The sequence below is a fragment of the Haliaeetus albicilla genome, chromosome 23 (assembly GCF_947461875.1).
Source record: "Haliaeetus albicilla chromosome 23, bHalAlb1.1, whole genome shotgun sequence".
Taxonomy (NCBI): domain Eukaryota; kingdom Metazoa; phylum Chordata; class Aves; order Accipitriformes; family Accipitridae; genus Haliaeetus; species Haliaeetus albicilla.
Window position 1 is genome coordinate 15,274,015 of NC_091505.1, and position 13,847 is coordinate 15,287,861.

Genomic DNA, 13,847 nt, shown 5'->3' on the forward strand with positions numbered 1-13,847 from the left:
ACAGGAGTGGCATGATCTATTTGAGAACATAACCCCACATTCCTCTCCCCACTGGAACCTTAACATTTCACTGTCAGAGCAGATCAAGATGACACATCAGCTCAGGACACATCATGGATTGTCTAGGGAGGAATGTCTGCAGATCCACATACTGCAACTTGGAGTTACTGGAACTAACTCTGCAGACTGGAGAAGCCTGGCAGCGACTGTGGCAGCCATTAATGGACGTTCCTGTGATGCTTTAGATCAACTCCATCATTCCAAATCCATCACTATGTAAGGAAACAGTTTGGTTTTTGGGAGTGGTAATGCTAGCATAAGATCTGCTTAGCAACTGTTTAATCTTCCAGTGTTTTACGGACAACCACCACTACAAGACTGTTGATCTGATCAGTTAAAGGAGTTTTTAAACTGTGTTTTATTTGTCCAATGAGCTTTATAAACTGTGAACTGATTGCAAAATGTATGTCCATGCTCAGTACAACACCCCTGTTCCCCTGAAATCTCACTTCTCGTGTGCAGTTTGAAAGGAAAAAAAAATATTCAAGATTTAAAAAACAAAACCCTCTCACCTTTCAATTAGCTCAGCTAAATGACAAAGCAGATTCAGGCAGGAATGTATAATGATACCCCATGAACCACATTTTGTCTTCCAGTGAACACTCCTGGTCTCTGCGCTTAAAGGTACTAGACGAAGATACTAGTCTTTACAACTTTCTTCTCTCTGATGTCAAAACAGCATGTTAAACTGTAAAAAGATATTCTATATTAGCCAGACTAGGTATTTACTTTGCTGTCTTTATATCCAATACAGGAATAATTATGCAGCGGCATGTAAACCCTACTATTTGATCAGCATTTGTAAAGCAAACTCCCCAAAACTCAAAGTGTGACCCAAAATACATTTATGGTGTCAATTCATCAGAGCAGAGTCAACCTGTGTTACAACAATCCAACCAAAAGAGCTTTTCAGTGGCCTGGTTTCAGCTGTAAATAAGCCCACTTCCTTTCTTTTTTTAAATTTTTTTTTTTTGGGGGGGGAGGGCAAGTTCTCAGTGACCACCTTATACTAAAAAAAGCAATTTTTTCCTGTTTTTTAAAACCACCGTCAACACTTAAGTTTGCTTTGGAGAGACCATATCAATAGTTGCTAAGATCAGTGCCAAAAATACCAGATCTAGCACACAATGAAGGACTCTACAAGAAGGTCTCAAAGCCAGGGCTCTTTGCAACTCTCTGTTTATTAAAAATATATGTCTCCTTGGAAGAAACACTGGTAACCAACTAGTGTTGTCATGATTGATTCGATACTGTCAGCTATGCCACGGAGTACATCATCTTTTTCTCCATGTGACTTGATGAGAGGGAGACAGGCTATCAGGGGAAAAAAAAAAAAAAAAAAGACAAAAAAAAAAAGACAGGAACAGTGTGACTAGCATCTTAAGGACTTTTGTTTCACTTACTCCACTTCTCCAGGGACCGCCGTTTACAGCAGCCAGAGCAGGACCAGCGGGGCAGGGGGCTAGATGCCGAACAGGAATCTGAGTGCCAAAGTTCACTCCTTTAGGGTCAGTCCCACTGACAGCAGAATCCTTCCTGCCCTCCACTGCACTAGCAGCTGCATCTCTTCTGCAGCACTTTCTGTCCCAGGAAGCTGCTCAGTCCCCGCAGGGCTCCTTGTGATGCAGGATGAGTAAAGACAGCTTCTCACCAGACAGTACATGTACAGTCTTACAGCAGTTCTCATTCATGCTGAAAACCGGGGCCTGTGCGCACCATGTACTGACTGACACACTAATAACTGTTACCTTCAGGAAAGGGGACCAGCACCCCGCACGTTCACTTACCCCTATAAAATAGGGGAGAGAGAATGGGCCAAGACTTACCTGCTCGTGCTCGTATGGTGACCTCCTTTCTTCTGGTGCTTGGCACTGTGTCCGAGAAACAGCATTCACCAATTCTTTGTAAGGTGGGAGCGCTCTGCTACCTGTATTATGAGTACCCAGCAACATAGCTCCTTCTCAAAGGCTGTGCAAGTTTTCCCCCAGCTTCACACACGGCTCTGTTCCCATGATGGAGCCCCATTCACGTGTGGAAGCCAAAGTGTCCTCAAAGACATTTCTCGGCTTAGGGCCAACTGTCTCAGCACCAACGGTTGCCTCACTTGAAAAGTCCCAGTGCACAGCAGATGGGTGCAACTCTGCATCCCCCCACCCCACAGACCTGCAAGCACAGGGCACCCAATTTGCTTTTCTAAGGTGACCTTGAGAGAGGGAGCAGAGCCCGATTTCAGAAAGAGGATTTATGCAGAGATGTCAGAGACAGAACCAGGCGAGGCGACCGCCCATTAACCTGCCAAGCCCCAGCTCCCAGAGCAGCAAGCGATGTCCCTGCTGTGCTGGAAGGATGGCCCTTCCACTGGGAAGGCTACCACCACCACCTGCATGCAGCAGAGCCAGGAATTTGGCATGGAGCAGGGAAGAGGGAGGAAGTTCTTCAATTCTGTTACTGATTTGGAAAAGTGTGAGTGTCCATCCAAGGCACAGCGTGGGGCTTTTTCTGCCAGTGGCTAACGCAGAAAGGAACGCGAGCGTGCTGCCACAAGCTAAAATGGGTCGTTTCACCTGCACCCACAGGTACCGGGCCAGCCCAATGTCCCAAGTTTTCCACAGCAACACAGGTCAGCAAATACATTTGTTCCATGTGACCAGTGGAGTATTTCCTAACTAAACACTGCAGATCTAGATTCTAGATTCTATTTACAATAGAGCCAGCTTAAAAAATAAGTTAAAAAACTGGATTTTATACCCATTCAGTTCATTATTAACAAGAGAAAAATGGAATAATGAAAAAAAAAAAAGCCAACACACCAACACAATATGGTTTTGGTTTAAAATCAGCTTAAAAAAATAGAACCAAAAGGAAACCTCTCATGCAAACACATAAGGTGGTGTGTAAAACAATGTGCAATTTAATATGTAGTATCATCCATTCTCTTGTTCTGCAGCCTCCTGCTCAGTCTGTCTCCCAGCCTCACTCAGATCAGCTGCTGCTCCTTGCTGTGTTAACTCTGGACCTCTGGTCCCTTCTGCACAGGCAGTGTACCAGTCTCTGCTCTGCCTCATAAGCCTGGGGCAGCTGGCAGGAGGCTGGCCCCAACAGGAGACGCTTCCGAAGCACCTGGTACCGTTTTGAGCTCTTCTTGCCCAAGTGGACTCCCTACGCCCAGCGGTTGGGACAGAGAAACTGAAAGATCCTTGCAATAATACAATACCTTTTGAGAGAGGTCCCTCAGGTTTCCTAGTCCACATGTACACATATATATATAATATATATATAATATCTCTCTCTATATTATATATAAATTACATATACAGATAAATAAAATGCTTTCTACTGCCTTTCTGTCATACAGTTCAGAGCTGCTAGACAGTCACACTTGGAAAAATGCCCCTGGAGCTCTGATACTAGCTCACGTGCTCAGAGTCCATTGTTTCACTTGTTTCTTATGTTAGTCCTTAGCCACCTCCTCCCATCTTGATTCTCAGTTTAGTTAATAATAATAATAATAATATAATAATAATAATAATAATAAAAAACGACCTTGAATGGGTTCTCATCTGTCTCTAATGGAGCAGTGGGAAGGTCCATGCAGGAATGGTGGGAACAGTCACGTGATGAATGAGATGAGTTCATCCCAACAAAAGAAACAGGACTAGAAAACTCAATTTTGCGACGATCTAAAAAAGGGGGCAGGAATAGTTTTCATATCCCTCCCCCTTGGGGCAGAGGGCTTGGGTGGGGTGGGACTTCGGAGATCTTCTGCTCACAGGGAAGCAGGTGGGGGACATCTTCAGAGTTTCTCTGGGGACGGGACCCAGATGTAGTGCCCGGACTGGTCCTCAATGATCTGTTTGATTTTGCTGTAAATCTCTTCAAGAGAGTCTCCTTGTACGATGGCTGGAAGAGGAGAGAACAAGCAAGACCCTGAGCATCAGGCAATGCTGTGCCTTCGTCACCACAAGCTATGGGAAAGGCCTTCACTCTGCACCAAAGGGTCCAGTGTGGCATGGCCAACAATTAACGAACGAGACAACCTGTGTCAAAGGAGCTGTAACAGGCACATGATGACACAGAGGGTTAACCCAGTGTGTCCAAGGAGATTAGCAAGAGCTGATCCCGAGCTGGCAGAGCTCCTCAGGCGTGTGAAGTGCCGGCCAGGTTCTCCACAATGGGCTGCTAATCAGCTTTGCAAACTGTGTCACGCCACCACGCTGAGGCTGTGGGCAGCTGGCCCTGGCACCGCAGCTACTCCGCCGCGGTGAATGGGAGGGCCTCAGAGATTAGCCAGTGTGCACTGAGCACACACCCCAAGGTGCCGGATTTGTCCATCCCCTCTGGTCGGCTGCTGAGGGCTCCTTGTGTTTATTGCTTCCTCTGCTGCGGAGTGGGAATCGCAGCACTGTCAGGCTGGAGAAGGCCAGCTTATGGCTGTCACTCCCAGCAGTAACTCTTGCCCGAAGACAAGTGACAGTCTCGCTGCTTAGTACGGACACAACACGAAGCACTTCACTGTGCTTCCTACATTGCCGGGGGAAGATGCACATGGAGGGCCAAAGCTTTCTGGAAATTCAGCCTGCCTCTGTAGCCCAGCCAGTACCATCCTCCAGCATCTCTGTTCCCTCATTGTAAGCTCCTGGCACAGAACGTGCTACAGTGACCATCCCTCTGCCCATTGCCCACTTCTTTCGACAATGGGTTTTAGCCAAGAGCATTCCTTCCCCAGGTCAACTTCAAATTCACCGTCCAAGTACACAATGGCATGCCGAGGGTCTGGCAAAACCGTGGCATGCACTTCCTTTGCGCTCTTCCTGGAAGAGCAACTGGCAGCTCTGGAACTGCTGCCTGGGACAGGAGGACTGGGGAAAGCTTCTACCCTGTTTGTACCCGTACATTTGCTCAGCTGAGGTCCATTTTTGGAAAATGTTCTGCTTGGGATTTTTCCCAATAGCTGTTAGGTGGGTAATATGGGGTTTGGCAGGATTGTCAATCCTCAACTTTCTTCTAAAGTTAGAGGAAAGTTAGAGACAGCTTCTCTGCCTCTTCACGTGCCCATGATTTTCCAGACTTAATCATGTTACAAACATTAGTTCCTTAATGCACAAGGATGCCTGTGTCATGAGCAGTTCATCTCTGCAGGCACAAAGTGCCAGGCAGCCCCTGACTGGCTCTTCAGCAAAGACTACTTAGGAAGCCAGCCAAACTTCCAGTCTTTTTTTGGGAGATGTTTTGTAATAACTCAGGACAGTCTCCACCATTTAGGTCACTAATTTTTTATCATTCCTCTTTAAAATTACTCTTTTCTCTTTTTGAAAATGCTCCCCTTTCCCCCATGCAGGGAGTTTTATTTCCTGTAGCCTTGTAGCACCCTGAATCTATGCTGTGCTTCCCCTGCCTGGGGATTTTTTCTTTTTTTTATTATTATTAAAGTTGGCAATAACCTTTCACAAACTCTGAAAATCCTGCCTGACAGCTTGTCTCCTTCTCTAGAGCTGGTTTACTCTTATCTACTGATCTTGAAGCAGTCCCTTTGCAGAGCCCTGCTGGCAAAGTGCCATTTCTTCTTTGCTTTGATGAAGCTGGACATTTTCCCATGACCCTGCAGTAAGACAGTGCTGGCAGAGAGGTTATAGCTGCCAGTGAGAAAAATAAAATAAATCAGATACAAGCCTGCTCAGGACACTCACCTGTAAAATACTCTCCAAACTCTTGCTCGAGTTTCATGGCTTTGTCAAAGACCTTGTTGGCCTGTTCGTATGTCTGTCTCCGGTTCATCTCCCTGCCATGTACAAAAAATAGAAACTTAACTCTTTTTCTTAGCAATGAGCAGAAGCAAAAATAGCCCATGGAGCCAGGGTGCCTGGGAAGCCTCTACATACCAGGAATGGAAGCTGTGCAGGACCAGGCTCTCAAAGGCAGGACCCTTCCCCACATGCTCTTTGCTGCCTTGGTACTTCATCTCAACTCCCAACAGTTCTTCCCATCACCATCCCCACCTTCTTCACCATAGCACAGAAGTGGACTCAAATCCAGACAATCCTCTGAATTTGCAAGACCACTGCAGAATCCTCCCTGCTTTTCCAGAGTCTTTCACCACCCTCCTTACCTAGGTTCCCTCATCTTTATACAACACTCAAATTAAGCAATTCGACCCCTTCTGGCTTGAGAAGGGGTTTTCCCAGTCCCCTCAGTGCCAGCAGAGTCTCTTCTGATCTCAGAGTCCATCTGAGCTACAAGCAGAAGGTCCGCCTTAGGCACACAGGAGACATCTCCTCCCTGCTCCCCAGGCTCAGCCACCATACAGCTGTGATCCACTGCTACAGGCTGTCAGCAGCTCTTCTGGCTGGACTCAGGGCCCAGGTGAGCAGGTTACATCAGGCACATTTGGGAGCATTTTTAGATTTCCCATGGATAATCCTCTTTGGGGTGAATGAAGGGCTTTAAGCCAGAGCAATCCATGGAACCTGGATGCACCATGGCATTAGACATGGAAGGACACTACTGAGACAGCAATGGGCCCACCTTCTCTTAACAAGGGACTTCAGCACCTGCAGCAACCTCTGCTGCTTTCTAAAAAGCAGAGGCAGCACACATAAAAACCCCAAACATGCCAGAGCTGCTCACCCTGGAGAGGCACAGAACATGGCATTGCACTTACATGAGAGCTTCAATGGATTTTGGTTTGATGAAAATGGCAATGGGATAAAGTTGTGCTTGTTGCAACCTCTTGATAGCATTGCCAGACACATCCAGTATGCAGTGTTTCCCCTGGAAAGGAGATGATCGGGATCAGACCTACCCACACAGTCTACTCTGTGAAGAAAACAGCTTGCTCATACAGATGCGCTTACAAAAGAGAGGAGCCACAGAGCTGAAACAGCAGTCCTGAGACACAAGCCAACTCCCAGAGGCCTTATGTTCCTGCCTGCTTAGGGGAGGACAGCAGCAATGTAAAGGGACTGAATCTTTCTCTGAACATGTGAAACAATTTACAAGCCATCGGTACACTCCAGTACTCCTGCGGAGGAAACGCCACTGCTTTGCAGAGGGCAGCTGGGCACCTTTGCCCTGAGAGCTCCTGAGCACGAGGCTGCTGCCACCAGTGCCAGGCTTCTGGGTGGAGTTTGGATGACAGGTACGACACTGAGGTGGAGTAACATGGCTGAGAAAAGCAGCCACATGGCTTGGCAGGACTTTGGAGGGAGGAGAGGCTTGTGCCACACTTGCTTAGCGTGGTTACAGCCCTTCGTTAACAACACAGGAAGAGGAGGGGAACTGCTGAATGCGTCCAGGTTTGGGCTGGATGTGTCCCAGTCCAAGGAATGCCACCTGACACTCACCCTCTCTGCCACTGCCCGCACTGACTGAATGCTGGTCCCATAGAGATTGTCATTGAACTGCCCAGCTTCTATGAACTTGTTGTCCTGGATGTCTTTCTCCATCTGTTCACGGGATACGACGAAGTGGTAGTCTTGTCCGTCCACCTCGTTCTCACGCCGAGGCCTGGTAGTGTCTGGAGGAGAGCGGGCATCATGAGCCAACCCAGAGCGCTGTATGCCAAACCTCCTGGGAGGGAGAAAACCCACCCGTGCTCCCAGCCGTGTCCCCACGCCATGGGCTAGACCCTGCAAGTAGCAGAGCCGCCACTTTCCCCTTCCTCCAGCAAAGGCATCGAGTGCCAGCTGGGACTTACGGGGCACGCAGGAACCAAACTTGTGTGGGAATTCGGAGATGAGGTCGTCATTAATTCGGTCCTTCGTTGGCCCCAGGATGATCACTGGCCTCGCATAGTGAACTGCGAACAAGAGGCACAACCTGAGGCCCCGTCTGTGTTGTGGGCAGCTGACCCTACTGCCACTTTTGGCATCAGACTGCCCTTGTCCTGCTGGCAGTGGGTGCTCCTGCTCACATGGGCACCCAAAGGTGCCTCCTCCACATGACTTTCTCTCTTCCTGGTAACAGTTGACATCTCCTTCCCATCTGACCCAAACCATCTGCACAGACCCGGGGAAGGTGCTGCAGGTCTCCGGAGTCACGGATCAGCAAAGATGCTCCCTTGCTCAGGTCAGGAGCCAGACAACCAGGACAGCTTGGCAAGGATGCCACAAAGCTGGGGGAGTGACAGAAGCCTAAGAGTCTGATCCAGCTTCTGGCAAGGGGACACCACCAAGGCTGGGACTATTCAGCCTGTGAAAGGGTCTGCAAGGATTGAGCATCAAGCAGGGTTAAATGCTGAGGGCTGGGGCAGGGGTTGCTCTGCATCAGGGACCTGGCCAGAGGCAGGGAGGAATAATGCTGTCCTCAGCTAGGAACTAAAGCCTAGCTTGGTTTTAGCTCTGGCTCTCTCCCTTGGTCTTGCACACCAGGTCACAAGTCTTTTCTGTTGATTAAAAAGGGGTGACCAAGGCCAGGGAAAGCCCCACAAGGCGGCATGCACACCTAGCTCCCCTGCTGCACGCAACAGACAAGAAACTCCACTTGTGTTCACCCAGCGTCATGCTGGTACGGCAGAGAAGGGGAGGAGGTCGCACCGGTCACCTTGGCTGTGCCAAGGACACAGGTGCCCACACTGGAGTGGGCACAGACCAGCTCAGTGCCAGGACTTACTTTCTTGCCGCGTCACCGGCTCATACGACAGGATGGTGTCCTCTTGTCCTTCTGCAACAGAGCCAGGGAGAGGCAGGTGAGCGCTCGCAGCAGCTTCCCAGCCCCTCTGCACTCGCGAGGAGCTAGCTCCTGCCCCTGCCAGCCTCCTGCAGCCCTGGAGACACCTCCAGGCTGCCCCCGTCACTCTGCCAGCTGACACAGAGCATGACAGGCATACAGTTACCAGCCCTTGATCCACATCATTAATTATTCATGTCCCAGCTCTGGGTCAAGCCTCCTCTTTCCCTCCCTGCTGCTGCAGGCTCAGGGCCCACTGGGACGCACTGTCCTCCCTGCAGGGTGGACAGCGGATGTGCTGCAGATATTTAGAGGCCCCGCTGGGGATAAAGGGAGCATTTGCTGCAGCTGGACCCACATGTTCTTGTACAGGCTTGGGCTTCAAGAGCCACCTATGCTACAGACCGGGCCTTGGCCCACTGCTTCCTGCAGCAGGTACTCAGGATGGGGGACCACCATGGACTGGGAACCCACAACCTAGCCTTGGAGCAGAGCCCTGCAGCTAGGACAGAGCAGGGAAGCAGGCAGGCTTGCTCCTGCCCCCCAGGCCCTGCTCCCCCAGGCCCCGAGGGGGGAGCAGCAGCATCTTGGTGTCACCAGCAGAAAGGACCAACCTCTGAACAGAACCACCACCAGGACAAGACAAGATGGAAGTGCCAAAACATGCACACACATACACACATGCACATATGCACAGGGGCGGGAGAGCAGGCGAGACGCACACTTACTGGAACTGCTCTCGCTGTCACTGGTGTTTGATGTCACGCCCTCTGCAAAGCAACCAGAGAGACCCCCTTCAGAAGGGGCACGGGTGGAAGGCACAGGGGCAGCCCAGCTGTCACCCAGCGCTACTGACCCAGGGCAGGGTAGCACCAGCCTCCCAAAAAACCCACGGCCCAGCACCTGCTGGGACGAGCCTGTGTTGCATGGGCAGGGCAGCATCTCTCGCCCTTTGCTGGGAAACCAAGGACGTGCAGGGGGATGCTTGGCTACTCTGGGGAAGGCAGGGGTGCCAGGAGGGGGCTGCCTGGCAAGCATGGGCAGACGTGCAGGTGCTGGGCTTCCCAGGCCAAGGGTGTGAAGATGGAGTGCATGGGGAGGAGGGTGCTGGTGGGAGGGACGGGTGCAGCATGCACATGGGGGACAGGGGAGGGCACGGCTCAATGCCGGCACTGGGATGGGGGACCCTGCCTCTAGGGATAGGGGTCAGACTCACAGAGACAAGACAGTGACAGGATGGGACAGAGTTTGGGGCTTTGTTTGCTCAGGCTGATCCCAGTGCTGCAACCGCCCCACAGAGGCTTGCTGGCGGCTGCTGCCTGCACCCAGTCGGGCTCTGCACCGGTCAGGGGGCTGCGGAGCTTGGCAGAGGTCTCACACCCAGCTGGGAGGGCTGAGGGGCTCCTGTGATCATTGTTTTGCAGCTCTGGGTACATGGTGCCCCAGAAGAAGGTGGCAACACTTCAAAACACTGCCACCCACCCCACTCAGAGCAGACCCATCATGGTCATGGCCACCTCCCACCCACACTGGCAGTGGCTCCAAGTCTCTGAGCACTAAACCAGCAGCCAGCTCAGCTAGGAGCAGGAGGGAGAGGAGGATGAGGAGGTACAGCTCACCCCAGGTGCGGTGGGCAGCCCTCAGCTAGGTGCACTTAGGGCATGACCAACATCCCCAAGCAAACTCCGCCGTTCCCTCCCACGTGCAGCAGCAGCACCTCCTCAAGCCCAGCAGCCTCCGCCGGCAGACATGACATTCCCCGGCAGAGGAGCAGCACCCGTGGGGCTCCTCCTTCCCCGCACCCAGAGAAGCGCAGCTGCCCCGGCCGGAGCCCGGCTGTTCCCCCGGCACCACCAGGCATGCCAGCGACGGAAAGTGAACAATGTGCATTGAAATTTGACTTACTCAGGTTCTTTGCTCCATAATAATCGTCACTTAACCCAGGGAAGTCCTGATTTCACAGACAGCGAGAAGAGGGAGAGGGGGAGAGAAGAGAGCGCGGGAGAGGGCAGTCAGAGGGATGGGGGAGACAGAGCCAGACCAGCATTAGTGATAGGAGTGCAGAACGGCCCAGAGCTGCAACTGCAAGTGAGGTTAAATGTTTTCAGAGCTGATGCCATCAGCCCACTGCCAACATCTCACCTTGTGTGACTGGACCCCCCCACCAAGCTCATCCTCTCTGTCAAAGAGCCCCCAAAGGCCACCCTGGGTCTGGGGACAGCAGGGCGACCACAGCAGTGTCTGCTGGCACTGAGTGGTTGAAGCCCCAAGCTGCTGGCAAGCGGGGCTGAGGTGTTTCTCCGTGATGCCTCATGGGCTGTACTGGCAGGGCACAGTGGCTCTGCGCTCCCCTGGAACAGCCCGGTCGCTCTGGGGGCAAACGCAGCACAGCCAGTCCTCTTAACACGCAGCAGGGGGGCACATTTTTCCCCACCTGCATGTGTTAGCTGCCCATGCCCCAGTGCTTGCATGGGCTGTGGAAACATGGGGGAAGGACCCGCCACTGCAAGCTGGGATGGACAGTGGCAGAGCACAGGGAGGGAGCTGGGTGCAGGTCTGCGACACGGGCTGGCAAAGAGCGTTGCCTGCCCCATCCCCATGCCATACGTCACTCCGCTGCAGGACTGGCCGAGAGCAGCATCGCAGTGAGCCCCCAGCTCCAGCATGGAGCTGATTGGAGCCCAGCCACATCCAGGCACAAGAGATACCCAGACACACAGATTTAACCTTCACTGCAGGCCAGAGGCTTGTGCTGGCTGCTAAGCTCACTGGAAGCCAGCGCCAGCCTGGCATGGGCAGCAGAGGGATGTGGGCAACCCCTGGAGCAGCCCAGCATCAACCTCCTGCCTCTGCATCATGCCCAGGACAGCGACCGGAGGGGAGGGGATGCGCTTGCTGTGCTGGCACTGGGGCAGAGACACTGCTCTGCCTTCCCACCTCCTCCTCCCCAAGGTGCGAGGACTGCGGCTATCTGTCTGGACGCTTGCTGAAGGAGTGGATACAATTTAGCACCTGGAAGGAGAAGGGGCTGGGTTTGGCGAGCAGCTCCAGTGCTGCCCACATCAGGATTTGGGGCAACAAGCTGAATGCCCTGCCTTTACTGGGAGCCCCAGGGCGCGGCCAGGTGAGAGCTGGGGACCTCCCAGTCTGCAGCCAGCTACCAAAGATGTGCCTCAGTCGTGGGTGGGCAGCTCTTCCACCAGTGAGGGCATGGCTCCCCCATGCCCACAGGGTTTAACCCACAGGAAGGGCTCTCCGCCGGGAATACATAGCTGCGAGTCACTTCTGGGGCAGATGGGGAGGACAGCTGGGACCTCCCCAGCCTGTCAGCCCTCATGGGGACAGGAGAAGCTCTGCAGGAGGTGGCCAGCCCCTTGCTTGGAGGGGAGCAGCCCTTGGCAGGCAGAGGGAGGGAGCAAAGCCCGCAGCAGAGGGTAGAGAGCAGGGGGAGACAGAACAGGAGGTCAGGCAGGTGTAAAGTTGGATGAAAGGATGAAGACATTGAACATGAGAGAGAAAGAGAGCGCCAGCCCGCAGCCGTTGCTTTCGTTTCAAGCTCTGGTTTCTCCCTAGCTGCTGGCACGACTGTGGAGCACAGACCCAAACACAGGCAGATGCCAGGACCCCTGTCTACGGAAACGTGCCAAATCTCTCCCCCCAAGGCAGGGGACCTGAGGGTCGCACGCTTGCCCCCTCTGGCCAGCTGCTACTTACGTTCCTGTCCGCTGCTCTCCTGGGCCAGGTTCTCTTTGCTCTTGTAAAATGGAAACTTTCGAGAGAGGCGGAAACTCTTTTTACGTTTCGTTTTGATCGACTGAAGAACATGGAGATGGAAGGGAGGACAGAAAAAACATGTGGGAAAAATTAAAATGAAGAGGCAATGAGGAGCTGTGTCAGGGCAGTTACCCTCAAATGAAATCATGGAGATTACATGAAAACTGTAATGCAGGAAAAAAATTAAGCATGGAGAAAAATGTGGTAGGGATGTTGGGAAGCTGACAGGGCAATGAGCAGCTCTGCAGGGGTAGAGGTCCTTTCCTTGTCCGCTTGCTAAGTGCTCCGCACAAGGGGTGAGGGCAGCTGCCTTCACCTGCAGAAGCTGCCTGCAGTCCACTCCCAGCCACTCTGCTTCCCCACCACTCCAACCAGGGGTTCTTCCCCAGCACTTTCGCACCATCCCAGGCACCTCTGCTCTCCCCTTGCACAGTCACAGAGGATACATGCTGAGCAGATCCAGGCCTGGGGCAGGTCCAGTCACACTGTTCTTTGCTTTGGCATTGCTCCGGCTGCCCCACTGGCAGCTCTGGCTGCTGGGATTCATCCTGCCCCCGCTAGCTACTGGCTCCGGGCACCCCGCTGAGCCCCAGCTCAGCACTTACCCTGTTGGACTCAATCATGCCAGTCCTGGCGTGGAACTTCACTGTTTTCAACCGCGCTCTCTCCTTCTTTTCCACCCTGATCAGAAGTTAAAGGGGAGAAAGAGCAGCTAGTCCCATGCGTGCACCCTCCATGCTACCCATGTGGCTCCGTGCACCCTTGGGTGGTGGCCCCATTGGCAGAGGGCAGCTCTTTCCCAGAGAGGGATGGAGGTGGAGCCACCTGCCCAGGGTCTGGCCAAAGCCAGTGTCTGCAGGAACAGGAGGGGGGACAAGCCAGCCTTCCTGGGAGGGGTGGGATGGAGGACAGAGATTGCCTTCAGGTCTGCAGAGCCAGCCCAGTGGCAGCCAGCTCCTCTGCTCCCTGTGACTTCCCATCTCATGGGACCTGGCTCACAGAGCTGGGCAGGCTGTCAGAGGACACAGGGAGCAGCCTGCAGTCACTGCTATGACTCTGCTCTCACTTGGAGCCCCAGGCTGGCTAACACTAGCTTTCCATCCCCACAGGAACCACAGAGGGGCCAAGTGCTCCTCTCCTCACCTGGAGTCTCACCCAGCTTTGAAGAACATCTCCCCAAGGAGACCCACACACAGCCCCAGCTTGCAACCAGGTTGCCCTTCATGCTGCAGAGCCACAGAGGAGCTGGTGGGCTGGGACCACAGGGAGATCCCACTCTGAGCTGCAGGGCTTGCGGAGGCTGGGGAGCTCCAGGAGGCACCACGTGTGACAGCTCCTGCTGATGGACA

The 13,847-nt window shown here is 52.9% G+C and overlaps 1 protein-coding gene across 11 annotated transcripts in view; it reads right to left on the reverse strand.

The window, feature by feature from the left end:
* Window positions 1-1,223: 1,223 nt before the first annotated feature.
* The window catches only part of DLG3 (discs large MAGUK scaffold protein 3), an 81,713-nt gene continuing 69,089 nt past the window's right edge, over window positions 1,224-13,847 (reverse strand). For 4 of the 11 annotated variants that reach the window (XM_069811343.1, XM_069811348.1, XM_069811347.1 and 1 more), the window contains 9 exons: window positions 13,104-13,179; window positions 12,439-12,538; window positions 9,453-9,494; window positions 8,668-8,718; window positions 7,754-7,855; window positions 7,401-7,573; window positions 6,719-6,828; window positions 5,748-5,839; window positions 1,224-3,960 (listed from right to left, as the gene is read on the reverse strand). In XM_069811343.1, coding sequence (XP_069667444.1) covers window positions 3,854-3,960; window positions 5,748-5,839; window positions 6,719-6,828; window positions 7,401-7,573; window positions 7,754-7,855; window positions 8,668-8,718; window positions 9,453-9,494; window positions 12,439-12,538; window positions 13,104-13,179 — 853 coding nt within the window. In that variant the 3' untranslated portion in view covers window positions 1,224-3,853. Of the gene's footprint in view, window positions 3,961-5,747; window positions 5,840-6,718; window positions 6,829-7,400; window positions 7,574-7,753; window positions 7,856-8,667; window positions 8,719-9,452; window positions 9,495-10,629; window positions 10,676-12,438; window positions 12,539-13,103; window positions 13,180-13,847 lie in introns of all 11 variants that reach the window. The other 7 variants (XM_069811346.1, XM_069811350.1, XM_069811351.1 and 4 more) reach the window with 4 other exon arrangements.